The sequence below is a fragment of the Vanellus vanellus genome (assembly GCF_965231255.1).
Source record: "Vanellus vanellus genome assembly, chromosome: 6".
Taxonomy (NCBI): Eukaryota; Metazoa; Chordata; class Aves; order Charadriiformes; family Charadriidae; genus Vanellus; species Vanellus vanellus.
Window position 1 is genome coordinate 47,975,161 of NC_138911.1, and position 20,971 is coordinate 47,996,131.

General features: G+C 39.6%; 1 protein-coding gene across 4 annotated transcripts in view; it reads left to right on the forward strand.

Annotated features, from left to right (window-relative positions):
• NRXN3 (neurexin 3) overlaps nt 1-20,971 on the forward strand; it is a gene marked incomplete at both ends in the record, with an annotated part of 989,746 nt that overhangs the window by 392,303 nt on the left and 576,472 nt on the right. For all 4 annotated transcript variants that reach the window (XM_082484857.1, XM_082484858.1, XM_082484860.1 and 1 more), the window contains one exon: nt 15,116-15,235. In XM_082484857.1, the coding sequence (XP_082340983.1) occupies nt 15,116-15,235 (120 nt within the window). The remainder of the gene's footprint in view (nt 1-15,115; nt 15,236-20,971) is intronic.

Sequence of the window (20,971 nt, forward strand, 5' to 3'; positions counted from 1 at the left end):
GCTGAATCACTGCTGTGGTGAGAGGCCCCCAGAGAGAATGTGGGTGACTTAGTACGATTACTTGTTCAAGGGGAGACTTGGTTTCCCCCATGTTACTCGGTGGTATTGTGCCAGTGACTGGGCTGTAGCAGCCATCTCTGCAATGAACACAATGAGGAGCGTAGGAAGCATTTTTGGCAAATCTCTCAGTATGAAGACCACAAGGATGAAGGTCAGTGTGGTAAAGGCAAGCTCTCTGTCTCTACTGATGTCTGTATGTAAAATCCACCTGTTTCTTCAGGGATCATTCTGTAAGAGATCATTCTGTAATGACTTAGATGGAAAAGGCGGCCGTCTTTAGTGTGTTGCAGAACATTGCTGCTCGTTGTACAGCAGAGCTGCTGCTCAGCTGAAGCTCATAGACCTGAAGTTAATCAAGACCAGTCTTCCTTGGTAATGATACAGACTTGTAGTTGGTGGTTTTGGTGTCTGATGCTAAGAATATTTTTCTGTATGTTGGTCAGTAGATTCGCTAAATAAATATTGATAAATAGGGACATAGGTCCATAGGCTTTGCCTAAAGTAGTTAATTTTATATGCAGTTTCACTGAATAGAGATTTTTCTCACAAATATTTTGTATTTTTTCAGCAGTAGTATTGCTGAAAGCAGCTGCCAAGTAGACCTAGATTAAGTGTTTTCATTTGAACAGTTTATTAGCTGAAAAGTGCAGATTTATGTTGACTGCATCTATTTGTGAATTTAGTTTGAACTTGGCAAGTCTTTATGAAAAAGGAAATGGCAAACATAAAAATATTATGACATTTTATATAAAAATATTTTGAGTTTTCATTTTTAACAATGTCTCAACATTTAATTTATTCTACAATTATCTCTTTTTCCCATTCAGTGAAAAGAAAAACTTCTCGTTACCAGTGAAACAAAATGTTTTCATAGAACAATTTAGATTGGAAAGGAATTTCTGAAGGTCTGCAGTCCAACTCACTGCTCAAAACAGGGCCAGCTTTTTAAATTTTTTCTTAACTTCTCATTTTTTTTGGTCACTTTGGACCACCTTCTACAGCTGCAGCCTTTTGGAGGTAATTGGTGGTGTTCTTACATGGACAGCAGCTGGCTCCCTCACTACATTTAGATGCAGCCTTTCTGATCCCAGGAATTTATATATGTCAGAAACTTTGGAGGCCCGAGGGCAGACCTTACCATTGAATAGCACAGCAAAGAAGGCATTGACTGAGTACTTCAGCCCTTTTCAGCTTTGAATTTAAAAAACTCCATGCAGAACTGTTTCTGGGATGTTTGGGGGGGGGGGCAACTTTTGGTCCAAAAACCAAGGTAATTTTCAGATTGGCCTGAAGTGATATTCTTTTCTTTCCTCTGTTTCCAGTTTGTTAACTGGAAAAAAAAAAAAGCCTCCTGCTCTTTGTATTCCTCAGATGCCAAATATGATCCATGCTGCAGCAGCAGCTCTGTGATCCAATTCTTGATCTGCACGCGTGTGTTTGCATATAGTACCAATTTTCACCTTAATGTCATAATCTGATATAGACAGTATTATGTTCTGTCAAGTAGCATTATTCAGTAGATAATCAGATGTGGCTTACAGAAGAGGAGATTCACAGAAAAGGTGCATTTTCACATTCCATTTGTTTATCTGCTGAAGGGGTATTTTCTTATGTGTTGGTGAGAGCAGATGTTTTGTGCATCATTTTTGACTATGTGGCTATTGCTTAGTTGACTATAAATATAAAAGACTAAATTTGCTGATCCAGATGGCTGTCCTAGATTGGTGGTCTGATACAAATAGTCTTTTTATTGTCCTTTGCATGAAACCATGTGTCTGCATTTGACACATCATTAAAAGTCAGCAACGGTATAAAATTAGAAGCTGTTTTGCTTTCTGATGCTAGTGATGTTGAATGAGAAATAAGAAATCCTTTAATTCCAACTCATCACAGTAGTACTTGGCACTTCTACTCTCTACCTGCTTGAAATTACTAGTGACGTTAAGCGATATTAAAAGGAATCCAGTTGCCTGCAGGCTTGTACAAATGGCTTGGTTTATTGGTAAAACTTCATTTACCTATTTGTTATTAAGCATCCCTTGCATTATACAGGTGTCTAGCAACTTTAAAACTGGACTTGGGAATGACTGAAAGATGATGCATCTATAAACATTTTGCTTCCTATAAAACTTGAGATGAAATATAGCAGCACTCTGCTGTTTGAGACTGAATTTATGTACCTTTCTGTCTGATTTTCCAGAGTGATGTGCTTTATAGTTCCCATTCAGCACCTCTGAAAATCAAACTGCCATTGACTTCATGCGGATGGCATTGATTAAAACAGAACTGCTATCAATTTGAGATACAGTTAATTAATCTCTGCAGTGAAAAAGGGGCAGATCTTTAACCTGTTTCTTTCTCTTCCCCCAAAAACGCCCCGCAACAAAACTGCCCAACAAAACAGGGGCCGCCTGCCTGGGCATGGCTGGTGCGCCATGGCTGGTCAGTGCCCAGAGAGGCTGTTGGTTACACCTCGGCAGTAACAAGTAACGGGGATGGTGTGTGGGAGTTTGAATAATAATGTATGAAGTGGTCAGAAGGCACGGGGCCGGGACCCGTGCTTGTTTGGGGTCGGTGGTGATGGTTGTTGTTTTAAGAGCAGCTAGGTAGGCTCGGTTTCAAACTTGTTTCCTTCTCTTTACCTTTTTTCCCTTTCACCTTTTGGTATGGGCTAGATGGGTGGCAGGGAAGATGTCGCAATCATTACTGGGCTCTGGACACTGAAGTGATTGGTTAGCCTATGGCACCAGTAAGGAAATCGGAGAGAATTAGACATTAGGACTCAAGCTGTAAGAAGAGCACATAGATCTGAAGCACACAGATGAATGTTTTTCTAAGTGTTCTTCCACGTTAAATGTTCCTTTAGCCGTTCAGTGACAAATGCCAGGCTATCGACTGGGGAAAATGTCTTGGTCCTCTGTTTCATACAGGGCATCTGGCTCCTTCTCAGACTGATGGTTGGAAATGCTATACTTGATATAACCTCACAAACCAGTGAGAAGGAATAGTTTAGGAACCAGTATCTAAAGTGTTCATTACCAGTACAGATTAAAAAGAATAAAAAAGAATAAAAAACACCCCAAACTTGGCCTGTAGTCCTGCAGAATATTACACAGTGTTTTACTTTAGAAGCACCCTAGTGAGATCAGACTTATACGACATTTGCAGATGAGTGTTTGTTTTTGTAAAAAAAGGACTTTTGACAAACCAGTACTTTCAAGATTTGGGAACAGGAGCCTCCTGAAGTCTAATCCTTGTTCTCTAGGCTTGGCTATTGCCTTGAATAATCAGTCAAACCCTTACTTTCCTACCTAATTAATGTTCTCAGGGGTGTGATATGCTGAGTGATGGCATTTGTTTTTCCTGACTGATTCTGCAATGGGATTGCAAATCTTAATGAATCATCCTAAGGTGCCTTGTCCTTTTCATTTAAAAACAAAACAAAAAAACTCTTCTCGAGAGGAGTGCTTATCGCCCCAGAAATCAGGGGAACCGTATAGAGGATAAGACTCTTGCCCTGTTATAGTAGCCTTGATTATCTGTATCATGGCCCATGTTAGCACTCTGGTGCTATGTCCTGGGAATCCATTTTCCTCAACTGATTGACACTCAGGACTTGATGATCTCTTGAAGTTACCGTGGTGTTTACCTTGCACTGATTCTAGAATCTATAGATCCACATTTTAAAGAGAATCTGCAAATATTCTGCTGCTGTGGTAGCTTTTAATATATTTGCTTATGGTATGGACTGTATAAATGTTAGTGGTGTCCCAGCACTTTTTCAGCATAGCACCTGAATTCTTTCTAAACCCACATAGATTAATTCTCACAGTCCTCTTGTGAATGACAGAAATTAGAGAGAAATATCACTTTGCTCAACGTTGCAGCACACCAACTGTCCACCAGATAGAAATGAAGACATTGTGGGGAAAAATACCCATCTCTAACAACCACTGCCTCCTTTCCTAACAGACAACTGGAGAAGGAAATAAAGAGGCTGTGAGGGTTTCGTGTTGTTTTTTGTGTGTGCCTTCTAAAAGGCAACATAGAAGTAATGTTTTCTCAGAGCGTAAGGATGTCTTTCCAAACTTGTGATGGAAAACAAAGTATGCTTGTCACTAAGCTTTCAACAGGAAATGAAACTGCTAGAGAGAGATTTGTGACCGGCTTACGCCATTAATATTCTACTGTTTTTACAACTTGGCCAGAGGCCAACATATACTATTGCTTGATAGTCAAACAACCTTATTGCTTAAATGTCTCTGGAACAGCTTGAACTAATATGTAATAAAACTAGACTATTATTTTTTTTTCTTTAGAAACTTTACAGTTCTGGCTACTACTACTATTTTAAGTGTGGTGCAGAAGAATTGATAATCCTTGTAACCAAGATGGCTGATGAACATGCACAGGCTGTAAAGTCACCACTTTCCTTCCACGTGCTCAATTCATTGTTTGTACTCTGACACCGCTGTCAGAGCTCTGGTCTTTTTAAAATGAACATCAACTTCTCTGTGTTGAGCAAGAAAAGGAGACCCCCAAACACTAGTAGTGCCTTTCCAGGAATAAATCTGGTGGGAAGAGATCTGCTGCCTTTCTGTCTTTTCTTCCTCCTGCTCTGTGGCTGTTCTAGGATGATTCCTTCCATTTAATCCTCTGGTGTAATCTTATCTAATTTTAGTGATACTTGAATTACACGTGGAAGTTGTATGAATTATACAGGGTTTGTATGAAGGTATACATATGAAATAGAGAAGAGGGATGGCATCAATTTGCATAATAGGCACTGTTTGTCATTGGGAGCTGTGAGGGCAGAAAGGTGTGGATATATTTAAAGCCACACGTGCTTAGCTTTAGCATTCTCTCCTCTCCTTCTCACAGGGCATTTTTTCCTTTACATGCTCCTTAGCTGACATGAAAGCTGTGACTTTAAAATCTGAATTTCAAAGGAGTTCTCAATATTTGCCTCAGGTGTCATCTTTATCCGTAAATCCTCAACTATCCTTCGGTCTGCGCCGCTGATCCCTCAGATTTCTAGAAGCACGTGATCCTTCCTTGATAGCTCCTTAAGCTAAATAAGGAGTCTCTTTCATGTAGGTCTATGTACTACTTGTCATCCTTCTCGTCTGGGTTTCTCAGTTCAAGTAAAAGGAACCAGTGTGTGCTACCAGCAGACTGCAGATTGTTGGTGTCTGTAAAAAGCATTTGATGTTGTCCCACAATGACATCCTTGTCTCTAAATTGGAGAGACATGGATTTAACGGATGGACCACTCAGTGGAGAAGGAATTGACTGGATGGTCACGCTCAAAGAGTTGTGGTCACCACTCAATGTCCAAGTGGAGAGCAGTGACGAGTACTGTTCCTCCGGGGTCAGTATCAGGACCAGTGCCGTTTAACGTCTTTGGCAACATGGATGGTGGGATTGAGTGGACCCTCAGCAAATTTGCAGACGGCACCAGGACGTGTGGTGCAGTTGACATGCTGGAGGGAAGGGATGCCATCCAGAGGGACCTGGACAGGCTGAAGAGGTGGGCCTGTGTAAACCTCATGAAGTTCAACAAGGATCCTCCATAGCTCCTCAGGCAAAATAAAGAGACTCTTGCATATACCACTTACCATCCTTCTCACCACAGTTCAGGCAAAGAGGACCAACGCCAACATGCATTACCAGTTACGCACACACAGTTTACTGGTAACCTCTGAAAACACAAGGTCTCCACTTGCAAATTTTGGTTGCTGTTTCTATTTGTTAATAGTATGATTTATATGCATATGATGTTCTCCCTCACAGTACACGTGGGGTTCTCGGTAGACTTATAAATACTGGCTAATATGCAACGGAGAATTTAAAAACTACTCAGCTGGTAACATAGATTAAAAAAAGAGTGGCAAACTTCGGAAAGGAGGTAGCACTGCAAAAAAGAACTAAAGCTCAAGAGCGTATGCAGTGTTTTGCACCCCCTGCAGAAGACTTGAATCCTGCTGGTTTTGTAATCGTAGTTGGATGTAATTTCTGTGATGCTGACTGTTATGGTCTTAGAGGGAGGTTGGAGCTAGTTCATGTAATAGTCCTAGCAACCATGGAGATAGCTCTGGGTACGTTTGTAACCCCTGAGGCACTCAGGTGCCAGAGGGAAAGGTACCTTAAATGAGAAAGAAATTGAAGTCCTCTGAATGTTTGATGCTGCTGGTCTTTGCCCTTGGTATCTGAATAAAGAAGCATTGGTGGCGGGGCTGTCTTCTGTTCTTATACTGTGCTGTTAGTGAGGACCGTGCAGTGTGTCCTAAACAACTTTTTTTTTTTTTTTTTTAAGTCGATATTTGGGACTGGAGATTGAAAGATCTGGGTTTTTCCTCTAAACCAACTGTCTGTTCAACTGTCAGATGTGTCTTTGGGAAGAATATCCCTTTCTTTGCCGTTGTTTTCTGTGTTCTGAAAGAGGGGGACAAAGATGCTATCCTGTTGTTAGAAAGTGGGCTCTGATCCTTTCATGAAAGAGATATGCGTGCCAGTACTGTAAGGCACTGTATTGCCGTGTCTCAGCTGATTTTTCTTGCTTTCTGATCTCCTTGCTTTTCAGACTGAGATGAGAAGTCGCTGCAGGCAAATTGTTTCATTGCCATTGTGTGCATGCCTGCATGATACAGGGTATGGGTCACTCAAGTTGTCTCAGCCTCATCTCCAGCATCTTTTTCTTACTATCATTGTGATTAATCCACTTGTTTTGTAGCATTTATTGGAAGATTTGAAACTAAACAGGAAGAGAAACTCCAGTTGTCTTCCTGCTGGTAGCACAGTCCATCTATGTTTCAAGTAAGGTACATTGATGGGATTAGTGAGAAGCTGTGTGGTTTTGGTACCTGTACTATTATATCTGCCCAGGAATAAAGAGAAGAATTAAATCTCTAACTTTGTCATGCCTGCATCTTGCTTTGGTTAGCAGTGCTTCACTGGAAAGCTAATATGTAAAGCTGTCTTAGAATAGGATCTGTTTACCCCATTATTACTGTTGTGGTCTGCAAAAGTATGTGCGTAATTGTTGCTGTAACAGTTGGTTTAAAATTCTGTCCTATCGTAAAACTTTGTGAGGTTCTGCATTTTTCTTGAGCCATATACTCATTTCTTGGGTAAAAAACTGCATCCGGTAAATTAATATACCTGAAAGAAACAGGTTAAGGGGTTGAATCTGGGTTGAAGCTCTAGAGTTATTTTATTAATGACTGAGGCGTGCTCACCTTCAAAGCAAAATATATCAGCTGGTGAAACTCTGGAAAGCAACACCTTGAATAATGTAATTCCTTTGTACTTCTATAAAACTGTGTAAATAGCAGCTTTAGTGAATGTGGTTGTTTCCCTCTAGTGGCTGCTCTTTGTAGTCCGTGTAGCAGAAGCTGCTCCTGAGATTGCCTTGCTGCCTAGCTTACACTGATACCTCTCTTGAGCTTTGCTTTCTGAAAATCCAGCCTGTACAAATGTTTCTTTAGGCAAATTGTAGATGAGTCAAAATATAGCAGCTTCTGAGTTCTTTATACCTACGCTGAAGCTTTTGTTGCCCTGATGTGTTAGGAACAGAAGTATATGGTGTTCTGGCCAATGTGAAGTGTTTCATATGACAGCCCTGTCTAAAAACAAAGGTAGAGCCAGTCTGACTGAAATCACTTTGAAGTTAATTTAATTAAACTGTTGTAAATCTTCATTTTAAAAGCATGAATGCTTGATTATTTTTTTTCATACTTCCATGTCCTTATATTGACCTCCCTGCTGGTTGTGAATATAAAATAAAATCCCTTTCCTTTAAAGTGGAAATAGTGCTCCCAATAAAAATAGGAAACCATCTATTACCATTAAAAATGAATAATATCTTGAATAGATAATAAAAACCTTAATTTTATTTTTAAACGCAGAAGACTTTTTCATGTGGCTTGAAGTTGACATGTTTTGAATGTTTTTTAAGTCAGAATAAAATTTTCTTCAAAAGAACTGAAACTTCGTTTCACTGAAATTGTAATCTATTTAAAGAGTTTTAGGGGGGATCAATTTCCTTTAACACGAATGTTTTCCTGATATCTGTTAAAAATGATTCTGCTGTAGAGATACACAGTAGTTATGTAGTCTTTAAAAGTCTTAAAATTCAACAGCAGTGAAATTGAGGCAAACGAGAATAGCCCACTGCTCTTGATGGAAAAACCTAGAGACAAGCGCAATTTGACCATGTATACCATCAAATAGTTTCCTTCTTTATTCTTAATCACAAATTATATTCACATCAAGTAAAAGAAACACAACGTAATTTCTGTACTGCCTTGTTTAAGAGCCATATGAACCAGCTGCAATCATGTTGGATGCTGCCTGAATCCACGTTGAGTCTTATTACAGCCATTGGCCAGGGTGTCTGTAAACGAAAACAACAGTCATTCGATATGATGCTACATGTATTTATAGCAAAGGCAAGGAGCGATTTTTATTTTTTTTTAATAAGGGCTTTGTTTTTTTAAAGCATTTTAAAATAATTTGTGTCCAAATACTTGAACCCAGCTTAACTTTCTGCCAATTTTATAGGGAGAATGGGGTATGTTTTTGAGAGAACTAGTAGGGTGGCCTCGATTCTTTTAATTTATTTGCTGATTTGATTCCATCCACTTGATTAGTTTGGCTGTTGGGGGCGATTCTGATTTGCATTTGTGAGGCTAATTGATTCTGTAGGTATTTAAAGGATTTTGTGTATGCACTTTTTATTGCTGTATGAATGTAAATAACTAAACTTTGCTTCTGGATAGGCTGGTATAAATCATGCTCAACTGTATTGATTTCCTGATGAAGCCACACTGTAAATCTGTAAACATAACTTTTTTGTAAACCCTGCTAAAAGCATTTGTTCTGTAACTGTATGTTACATTTTGTTTAATGTGGGGTAGTACATGGAGGTGATCCTGTTCCTCGAGGAAACGGAAAGGTTGGTGCAGGTAAGGTTCCCGGTGAAGGTATTTTCCATTTGTTGGGAAGTGCAACTGCTTATTCCTAGTTGGCAGCTAACCTTTTCTTGAAGAGGGAAGATTCTAAAACCTGTATATGAGCAAAACAAGTGTGTATATATGTGAATATATGTTGATTTGACTGGCATATCTACATAAACATCTGAAATGTACTGAGAGTCCGGGGTTGCCAGTTGTTTCCTAACAATTAACAATGCTCCTGGAGTTGGGCAGTGCATCCCAGTCAAGAAAAAGACCTTTCTAAGACACTTTGTTCATACCAGTGCTGCCTGAAAATGCCCAACAAAATTTACACTACTGACTTATATTCAGCCAAGAGTAAGAGTTATTGAAGCTTTTCAGAGCAGTTGCCAGCTCTGCTTTTGAACCATGCTCGTGTTTTAATATTCACCCTATCCTTTGTAGCAACTCGCTACATATCAGGAAGGCATAAAGGTGTGTGAATAATTGGTGGTGTCTTTGGCCTTAAACCCATTTCTTCTCCCCCCTCCACCACCTTGTTCAAAACTGACTGTAGAAATTGTGGATGAAAATCTTTGGACATAGAATATCTACTGCCTCTCATTGAAAAGACAATGTATGGAAAAGAGAATTCTGCATTTAGTATGGTAACAGCTACTAAAATATCTGCCATATTGCATAACTATGCATAATTACTTCATGTATTTTAACAAATATATAGTCTGTATATATAAGACAATTACCTTCCAAAGCACTATTAATATAATTGGGGATGAGAAACAGGTGGGGCATTGGCTTCATAACCTCCCTCCTTTGTGCCACACTGTTGGGGCTACAATGAAGAATCTCACTGTGGTTGTACTAGTCACATCTGAATATTCTTTAGGGAATCACTGGTTAATGTCTAAATAGGGTGGATCGGTTTCTTGTAAGCTTTGAGAGAAACTGTCCAGCTTGTCTTGCGATTCATTCTCACGTTTCACGAATCTGTGCACACACATTTTTCACAGTGAATTGCAACTTCTCTGGTCATTTTGTAAAAGTGTAAGTAAAAACAAGCAATGCCCTCCCCACCCTCTCTCCCCCTGCCAAAATAAAAAGAAAAAAGCAAAGAACCTTCCCCTTCCCAGCCCCGCCCTGCCTTGGGATGCTGTTGGCATTCCTGAGAGATTTTGCCCTGCATAAAACAGACAGAAAAATGCATTTTGCCACTGAATAAAGCTGTGATGGCAGCCGAGCATTTTAATTAAAAAGAAAAACACAGATAAAACCTTCTTATTGTTACTGAGGGTCTTCTCTAAAAAGCATTATTGTATCACTGTAGAATTATTTATCGTAATCGTAATGAGGAAAAGCCTTTTCTGTTCTCATCAATCTGCCGATGTCCTTTCCGGTCGTCTCTTCTGCCGTTCTGTAGACTTGAATGTTTGACCTCTTCTGTAATGTTGGATAAGATATGCAATAATGAAGATAGCCTAGTTTCGTGAAGGTCATTTTAATCATATAAATGGATCAGATAATGACAGCCTACACCAAGGGTAAAAGCACACTTTTTGATCCACCTGTGAGGAAATAATGAGGGGGATTAACCTTCTTTCTCCTTTGCCTTCCATAGAAGGGAAATTCTGTGTGCTATTAACCGCTAAGGGTGCACAACAGCTGGTGTTTTCAGAGCTGCTGTTTTAACTGCATCCCTCTGACCAGTTGTTTGTTCTAAACGAGCAAGTTCTTGGGGACCAGATGGAAAGCAACTTGGCTTTTTCAGAAGGCATGAACTACTTTTTTGATTATTTATACTTTGGCATGTCTGTTCTTGGCACTTTTATACTGTCTGTTTTGGACCAAGCTATTAATTAGCAGCAGTGCACCTTTGATATAGAGATATTGATTAGGACATCCTGGGCAGACTGGATGGATTTCTTCCATGTTTGAAAGCATATACTAGTTGTTTTTTATGAACAATATGCACACAGGTTTTGAGTAGGTGTTAAAGGATTCACGAGAGCATGAGGAGGAGTCACTGCAGCTGAATCAAGTAATATTAGTTGAGCTGCAGTTCAGGCTTCTTGGGCAAATGTCCAGAATATGTGGATGCCAGGGAGAGATATTTTTGCTTCTGATTAAGTAGTGTTTGCCACTACAAAGCAGCCAAGGAATATGTACTAGTCTGCCTTATTTGAGTTTGAAAATGAGTAGTGGTCAATTCTGTATGATAAACAGTTCCTTAGAGGGCATTAGGAAGGGGAATGGAATCACTGAGAAGGCCGAGAGACACCTACAGGAGTCATGCTCTGGCAACTTAACAGTGAGGTTCTTGCTACAGTAGAAACTTATTATTTTTTCCTGTTATGTTGTTGTCTTTTACTCTTCCTTCTCATAAAAATTAAATAAACTGCAAAATTTACCTAATGCCCAACTGCCATCTCATCAAAAGTATTATAGAGTGTTTTCAGGCATCCAGCTCATAATATTGCACAGCAGTTCCTTGTCTATCCTTGTATTTTATCATAAAAAACCGCTGCACAAAGGGAAGATCCAAATCTTTGACACTTTTTCTGTGCCCAGATAACCTTTTGCTTTGCTTCCTCCTACATCTGCATTATCGTAGTTGAAGTGATGTAGGTGCAGATAGCTTGAAAGGAGGGAAAAAAAAAACAAACCCAAGCCCACCAACCTTGGTCTACACACTTGGTTCTGTGTGTTTAGCTGTAAGAGCACAGAAATGTCTTACTGGGTAGGAGATCGTACTTAGGGAGAGCGTTATCCTTCTGCTACATGTGGCCCATTTCCTTTCTGTTTTCCCCAGTGTCTGCAACTGTTGGATTAGGAATGTTCAAGTGTTCTTTTAAAAATTGATCACATGTAATTGTCTATATAGTAACAGCACATGTAATAGTCATGCTCAATGAAATGAAGTTTGGCATCCAGATGTGGGAGTCCCTCTCTACAGTTCCTGGAACCACTTGGAATTCAGTGGGAGCTTATAGAGGGAGCAGCAGTTCATTTGCGCACTGTTGGTTGAAACATGGGGGCATAATTTTGCTGCTTTTGGGTCAACCCACCTGCTGTGTAAATGTCTTGAAAGCATTTGAAAAGAAAACAATTTGAATAGCGTAGAGTAATGTTTGCTTAACACTTTCTTATTTAAACTCAAATACATCTGGTTGGAAAAACTTACCTGCTCTTGAGCATGCTCGTGTATTGAAATTTTTGTATGTAGTGTTATTTGGGTAACCCTACCAAAAGAAGCCAATGCCTATTGTTACATACAAAACAGAGGTTTGTAAGTGAACAAAAGTATTAAAACCTTTTTTTTTTTTTTCTCTTTTTTTTTTCCTACCAATCAAGTATTAAATTGGCTGATCAAGACATGGACTTATATAACATGGAATAGTTTACATCTGCAGTGCTTAATTTTCAAATTTATTAGCCCAAGCTGTTAACCAGTTACTTCTAAATAGCAATCTCATTTGTAGACAACCTTATTCATTTGGAAAAAGGGTTTGGAAAGCTGAAACTTTCTACGCATGTATTTGTGAATTGGTTAAGCTACATTTTCTGACAATATAGTCAGATTCTGTTGGTGTCAGTTTTGTTTTGAAAGCGTTATAGCAGGCATCAAGATAGCAATGACAAGCCAGATGAGCTCATTTTGGCTGACCCCTGTTTTGTCAGGTTAGGGTTCAAAAGTGGGAACTAGAAGGTCAGCAACTTTGAGTAACTCAACCATGTTGAACACAATGCTGCTGCACAGAAAGTGGTGTATTGTCAGCTGAGCAAAGTTAGCACACCTGACTCTTTCTCTTGGCTGAGCCCTCCAGAGCTCCAATAGACCAGTGGAAAAGTTTGGGTTTGTGTTGTTTTTTTTTTTTAATAAACATTTGCTTCCTGTCCCCCCTTCCCTGCTTTCAGGTGGTGTTATAAAAACACACAGGTCCAGATGAACTCCACTGTCTTCCTACCTGGAAGTGGCTGTGTGGAACTATAGTAACTGATGCAGTATATTTTGATGTAGGCAATATTTTTGCTGGCCATCCAGAGACACTATTTTGTGATACGTGCTCTGGGATAAAATGTGCTCACTCACTGGTGTAAATCTAGCATAACTTTCTTGGACTCTATTTAATAGTTTTGCTTGTCTGGTTCCAAAGAAACTTCAGCTTTCTGGCCACGATCTAGCTGCCTTGTACAACAGGATTTACATTCACGGTACAGTGTGACTTTGGCACATGGGTGAGGAACTGCACAGGTTGAGTTTCTTTTGTTAAGGAGATATTCTCTGTAGCTGCAATATATGATTCCCTGTCCTTTTAATCCAATAACGACTCTTTTATTGTTCACGTCACTGTAGAAATACGGGGTATTTTCCTCTTGCTCTGTGGTAAAATTGACTAGCAATGGGCTTTATTTGAAAGGGTATTGAACTCCCTTTTTATTAATGTGAACTGCATGATCCTTTAAGGAGAATAACAGAGCATTCATTTTGCTTTGGTCTCCTTCCATAGGATTCCCCTACTACACATGTTCTGTCCTAGCTGAAAGAGACACCACCTTCTTTGCCCATCTTCCCCCTTAGTAAGAAGCAGTTATGGTGATGTTGCTAATTAGGCAGTGTGCATACTGCGGACTGTGTAAAGTCCCTGGATATATTTCCTACCCCTTCCTTTAATTCTGTCTCGCTGTGGAATATTCTACTCTTACTTGTTAGTCCACACCAGGACACGGATCAGAGTGGGAGCATCCCCTTGTGCAGAGCTTCCCTTGAAAAAGTGTGCAACATCTTATTCTGTGTTATGTAACCAGTCCATTGAAAACTGGTCAAAATAAATGCTGTTCTTGGGCTAGTTGAATAAGAAGAGTGATTTGCTTGTGTTGAAAAAACATGGAGAAATAATCTGCGTATCTGACATTAGTTTTGAGTGTAAAAAGCTGAACTGTAGCAGTCCCTCTTGTTGTCCCTGTCCTATCTATTTTAATGTGTTCAATGTGTCTTGCTTTTTGTTTCTTGGATTTCCCTTTTACCAGTTTGGTCAATGGGACCAGACCTGATGTGCAACAAGTTCTGCTGTCCTCATTCTGCATTTCTCCGTTATACCTGTGTCAGAAAAACCACTCTAATACAGTACTGAAATGAGCATGGATGCTTTTAATTTAGCACACACCATTATTCAGTTTCATTTACCGCTTGACATGAGTGAGGTGTTCCAGTCTTGTAACCTGAACAATTAATGTTTTAAGTAATTGCCTGTCAACTCTGATGGGTGAGCAGCAAAACTGGACAAACATGGGTAGCACTAATGCTGTTTTCCCAGGAGCATTGTTTGCAAGGGCAACTGTGGTTTTACCTTTTGGAGAAGAAAGGGCTTCTCTTTATCTTTTGACCTGTAATTCAGGGGGTGAAGTAAGCACCCTGTAGGCAGGCTGCTTTGCCAAAGAACCATAGAGCAAGCAGCCAGGTTGGTGAGTGGTTGTCTTTCCGTGGTTTAAATCTTTTTTTTTTTTTAGATGATTATTATTTTTTGAGGGGTGGGGTTTGAGGTTTTGTGGGTTTTTTTTTTTTTTTTGGTTGGGTTGGGTGGTTTGTTGTTTGGGTTTTTTGGTGGTTTTTTTTGAGACTGAAAGACTGAAAACAGCCTGGTGTTTGATACCTAAGTGTTGAGAGACCAGTGTGATTAACTTTGAAAAGAATCCCAAGCACCTTGATATAGATTCTTAGGAGAGCAAAATTCTGCTGTAATGGCTCTGCTCTGGAGACATTTCTGTCACTGGCTTGTTCTTCTAGTACTGCAGTGCCTTGTACCATGTGATGTTTGGAAATGAATACCATAACATGAGAGAGATTTCTACCCCTGTTTTAAATGCACGTGACCCCTGGGCTCTGCAGAGGAAGGCGCTTCACGGACTAGAAGGGTTTGTGGCCCTGAACTCCCTCTGGGCTGAGGAGGTGTAGATGTGAGGGTTGATTACAGCTCGTAATACACCTACGCAATCTACTAGTCTGTATCACACCAGGTTGATTTTGGTGACTTTTCCCGTTGAGCGAATACTAAACTAATTGGGTGTCTGACTTTAACTGTCCTACCTATCACCATCCCCAGGCAAGGGACCTGAAACTCTCTACGCTGGGCAGAAACTCAATGACAATGAGTGGCACACTGTCCGGGTAGTTCGGCGAGGAAAGAGCCTCAAGTTGATGGTGGATGATGATGTCGCTGAGGGTAAGTGTAATATATGAGTATTTTTTGTCATTATCTTTGTACTTCTGTTCACAATTTCTGCCCTTACACCCATTCTCCCTCTTTTTGTGTGTATCTTTTTTTCCCCTTCCTGTTACTTCTTGTATATTTAGTGTTACTCTGTTGAAAACTAATATTCAGTTCTGAGAGACTAACTCTTCTTAGCCGGCACCAGAAAATTCTGTGACAACTGTGACGATATGAAATGTGGGGTTGGGGGACAAATGAGTTTGCACATACCCAAGCAGGCAGAGGTGCTAAGCAGCACTCTCTCGTGCCAGGCTGTTTGGGGTACGCTGTGAGTATACCTCGTTCCTGAGCTGCAGGTGTGGTGGCTTCCAATACTGTGGATCAAAATCAGTGCTCCCTAAACTTTTCCCTGCACAAACTTTTCCTTGGTGGTAAACCCACATTTGATGGATGTGTTAGAGAATATGGATTTCTGTCTCTGCTGTTTTTTGGGGTTGGTTTTTTTTTTTCAACTTCCTGTCCTCATGGCTCAGAGCTGTTCAGAAGAAAAAGCAAAAAGAACAGTTTGTTCCTTTGTTTTAGAGGTTAGACAGGACCCTGAGTCACCAGAGTATGTCATGTCATAACATAGAGTGTGTCTTTTTTTTTTTTTTTCCCCCTTTTTTCCCCATTCCTTCATTTCCTGACAGCTTTTCGAGCTCCTGCTTCTTTCTGTAGAGAACTGTAGTTGGAGGGGGGAAGAAAAGATCAATCACTTAAGAAAACTGGTGTCTCCCAAGTTAGACATTTGCATTGAAATTCTCAAAGTACTTTAGATTGATCTTTTTTTCATTACAAAATTTTAGGTGATACTTTTCTAGTCTGTTTCCCCACAGCTGCAAGAGCCAGAAAATTTTGTTTTTGAAGGTCTAAAGTTCTCATAGCTGTATATAATTGTAGGAACTGGGTTTTTGAGGAAAACACCGACAGTCTGAAGGCTGATAATAGAATTACAAAGAATGGTAACCCTGGATGCAACACTGATATGAGTATGGTCATTTACTTGTGACCCATTCTGTTTTGCCAAATGCTGATGTCCTCTTTTCTAAGTAGCTTCTGTTTGGAAGGCAAATAGAAGGAACGGCTGCCATCGGCAGTGCTGGAATATATATCCTATCTCTGCAAAAAGTGTGAGTGCAATTAATTTAAGTAATGTGGTACTTAGATTCTTTGGAGAGCCATGATTTTGAAATAAGTCCAAAGAAATGAGTTTTCAGGAAAATTATTTGATATGTTATTTTCTCTCTGAAGTAAATATATGTTGTGCTATGTGGGCTGAGAATTTGCAAGAGAGAATCAGAAGCATATGAAAGAATATTTCCCTCTCCTTGTTGGAATTGGCAGAGGCTTGGTCAACATTAGCTTGTAGGAAAATTAAATTTTATTTAAGAGAGAACTTTCTGAATCAGTGAAACATGCTGGTAAACACTTAGTCCTGTTTACTTCTACATTTAAGAACAATTGTTCTGGTTATGCTTTTTTAGCAAGCACCATGAGGTGGCACTCTCGGCATTACCAACTCTATCCCCAGAAAGCCATCTGGTTTTTTGAAGTCTTTTTCATGAAACTGAGTTTATAAATAATGATGATACAATCTTATACTAAAATAGGATGTGCATATGTACATGTATATGAATTACATAATTAAAGATGCATTACAGCTAAAAATAACTGTTAAAAGAATGCCATCATGGCAAAGTCAAAAGTCGGAAAAGCCGAGTTAAGATTTTCTGTGCAATCTGTATCCCACTTCCTTGGGAAGATGATACAGTCTTCAATGATGTGGTCCCTTGGTTTTTTCCACAGGATTCTTACTGTCTTTAGACATAGATCAGAAGTCTAAATAGGGCCCCCAGTAAAAATAAACAGCCTCTTTGATTGCCCCCTTCTTTCTTATTGCTTGTTTGGAAAAATGCATGCCAACTAAATTTTGCTCTGACTATAGACCTGCTGGTTTGTGTGTGCGCGCTATGTGCTCATCAATATGTTTATACAGAACTAAGAAGCTGTAACTGAATTTATTCCCACGTCTATGTGAGTAGGCATCTTTTTCCCATTTTACAGGTTTGGAAACAAGGCACCATATTAAAGTTGTATGTGTTTGGTACCAATTTGGCATGATTTTTCAGTCACTTGCATGCACAAATATTCAGCATGTCTGTAAATTGGATCCTGTTAGCTCAACCCTGCTACTTGGAGAATCAGGTCTAGACAATTAATGACCACCTGTGAAAAATTTGTAATGAAGTGACTGACTTGGGTTCCTGCAGGACAACTAAGGGAGAGACAGAATCCAATTCCTCTGGACAGTATTTTGCTGCTTAATCAAAAAACCCTCCTCCTACATTCCCCCCGCCTCAGAACAGACCTCAGAACATCAGTGGTAAATGAGACACAAATACAGCAGTCATATTCCTCTGTACAACATCTTGCTAGCACCCAAATACCGCAGTGGAGGCTGGATTTTTTTTGTCTGCTGCCACTTGAACTAAAGAGCTGCCGATTGCTGTAGTAGTTACAATATTCTCTACAGAGCACAGAGGAAGAATTAGAAGGCGGGGCTGACAGCTAACGAGATCAGAAAATAGTGGATTTCACTCTTATGATTTCTTAAGAAAATCCATCTCTGTCCTGATTCTGGTCTTGTTTTGTTATGTCCTTTTCAGCTTTTCACTGAACTACTCCTAACTTTCTGTACTACCGCTGCTGTCACTGCCTTTAAGCCAGTCCCTGTTTTCTCATTTTTCACCTTCCCTAAAATTCTGAGTTCACCTCTTCCAACTTCCCTCACTCCATTTCTATTCCCCCCCCCTATATTTGGGTTCCCTGTCCCAGTGTACTCCAGGTTTCACAGGCCTGGCTTTTTTTCCAACTCTGGCAACAACTACTTCTTTGCATTTATCTAAGAGTAGAAGAGGTAAGGAGTGTTTTCTTGCTCGTGATCGTTGACATCTCTACCTTTCATTTTTCTAATATTTTGAAATAAAGAAGCAGGGTTTCTTTTAAAAGTGATTTTTTTAATTTTTAAGAAAATGTGATTCTTTATGTTTGGAAAAATCAGAATTTTTCATTTGATAATACTAAAACTGAAACAGCCTCTACAAGCACAGTAGTGGAAGTGAGATGGTTTCCATAAGCAAACTTTCCCACATATATTTTCAGTTCCTGTGAACTGGCATTTTTCAAACTAAAATAATATTATTTCTGGTAAAGAACTGTTTCAGGATTTAAAAACGCTTGCATTGGTATTGACACTTGAATTTCTGAATAGTCAGAAATATGTGACTCTCTTCAGCTGCTTGTAAGTTTGTCCAGCTGTATCTGCTTGGTTTGAAGCTTTCCATGTCAATGGTCTTTGTATAATAATCTTTAAATTTAGATCCACTGGTAAAATTGGGACTAAGTGAAAAAATAAAGTGCTTTGCAGAATATTTTCTCTTTGAGTTTGGAATAGATACTTGAAAACATTTTTTTTTTTTTTTTTTTCTAATAACAACTGTGCTTGTTTGCTATCTTTGCAAACACTTGATCACATTTGGACAAAGTATAAACTGAAAAATAGCACTTTGTACATGATCATGAGAAGAGAGTCAGAAATATTTCAGTGTTTCAAGAAAACCTTAGCAAGAATGAGACTATCAGTTCATTAATCTGACTCTTTATACACCACAAGCCAGGATGTATCCTCCAAGTTTCTTATAAGCATTCTCAGCTTTCATTCTATCCCCAACAGAAAAAAAACAAAGAATATGTTGCGAATAGTAGGAAAAGTCATGAAAGGCCTATCAATTTTTTTTTTTTTTTTTTGTCATTTAACACCTGGGAACTGTTAGGTGAGAAATGCTAGGAGATTTCGGGACATAGCACAGAATATAAGAAAGCTTGTAAATCCCAGTTCATGTGACCTAGCAGAATTAAAAGAGAAGTTTATCCTGGACTCATCTATGGTGATCGGTATGACTCCCAGGTATAATCCCAATGACTCAGAAATACCTCTTGCAGTGACTAGTCAAGAGTTGTGTATATATACTAACTGCCCAGCAGATGCAATCAAGCAGGATATTACTGCTAAATTTTGTCTGTCTATATAGCACACTGGAAACATTTATTCAGGTCTTTATCCAGGTGCCAATTTTACACAAAATGGCTATGAATTTAAATGCTTGACCCTTCTGTTCTTTTAAAACTGATTGAATTTGACCACATGTTAAAATGTTGTTGGAGGCAGAGGGGCCAACAGGTAGTGTGGCTCTTTCCTTTGAAAAGCCTTCTAAAACAAGGGATTTTCCCTGTACAGTAATTATATTAGCAACATACTAGAAGGTCAAGTAGAGAAACATGCAAAAGTAGGGGAAAGTTGAAAGTAGATCAGTCTGTATTTTGATGCATTTTAATGTTGTCTAATTTCCTATTTGCTGCTGTCCTTTTTTCACAGGAGCTTTGCTTCCCTGCTTACATTAAGAACGAACAATACAGCAAACAGGTTGACATAGGTCTCTGTATTAAAGGAGGTGCTTGTTTTTAAGATCCCCTTTGTGAAATATCTGTAGTGAATGAGACAGCATGGTAAAAAGAGGAGAGGGACCTCTATGTAAGGCATGTGAATATAGAGGAATTGCATTCTGTACCTTAGAGTTCCTGTGGGAAGATGGATAAGTCACTAGAAGTCAGGTCTTTCACAGCTGATCACTAGTTGTACCTGTTCTTTTGGGGGGTACTCATTTGGAATTGTGGATCTTATTTCTAGAAGTGCTGGGCCTCAAAACCCAGTGAGTGCTCTGAAGTTCTTACATATTCTACTAAACTGGATGGCAAATTTCTTTTTCAAGATCCAAAACTACTTATAATAACATTGATCTCTCTGTTCCTCAGCTTTGTGTATATAAAATTGAAAGTAATATTCCTTAATGTTGTAGGGGCGATAGAAGATGAAGTGAATATTTGAGGATAATTTGCACAGTGTGCTGCTGAACTGGGGGGTTGTCTGTGGCTGGCTGCCAGACACCCACCCAGCTGTGCTCTCACTCCCTCTCCTCAACAGGACAGGGGAGAACATGGAATGAGAAAATAGGATGAGAAGGCTCATGGTTCAAGATAAAGAAAGGGAAATTGCTTACCAATTACTTTCGCGGACAAAGCAGACTTGATTTGGGGAAAATTAATTTATTGCCTATTAAAAATAGAGTTGGATGGTGAGAAACAGAGACAAAAAGTTAATACACCATCCCCCACTCCTCCTTTTCTCAGGTTTGCTCCTTCATTGCTGACTCTTCAACCCTCCTCAACCCAGCAGTTGATGGGGAATGGTGGCTGTGGTCAGTCTGCAACAGCTCCTATCTGCCATCCCTTCCTCCTTACACTTTTGCCCTGCTCCAATGTGGGTCACTCCTGTGGGTGACAGTCCTTCATGAAGTGCTCCAGCATGCATCCTCTCCACAGGCTGTCAGGAAAACCTGCTCCAGGGTGGGCTCTCACTGGCCCACCAGTTCCTTCAGGAAATACCCACGTGCTGTGGCATGGGGGTCCTCCATGGGCTGCAGTGTCGATGGCTGTGATCCATTCCATTGTGATCTTCTCCATGAGTGATCAGAAAATTTTCACTTTGATGTCTGGAGCTCCTCATCCCCCTCATTCTTTTCTGATCTTGGTGTCCGCAGGGTTTTTGGGGACTTTTGGCTTGTTGATTGTTTTGGTTTTTTTTTTCCTTTG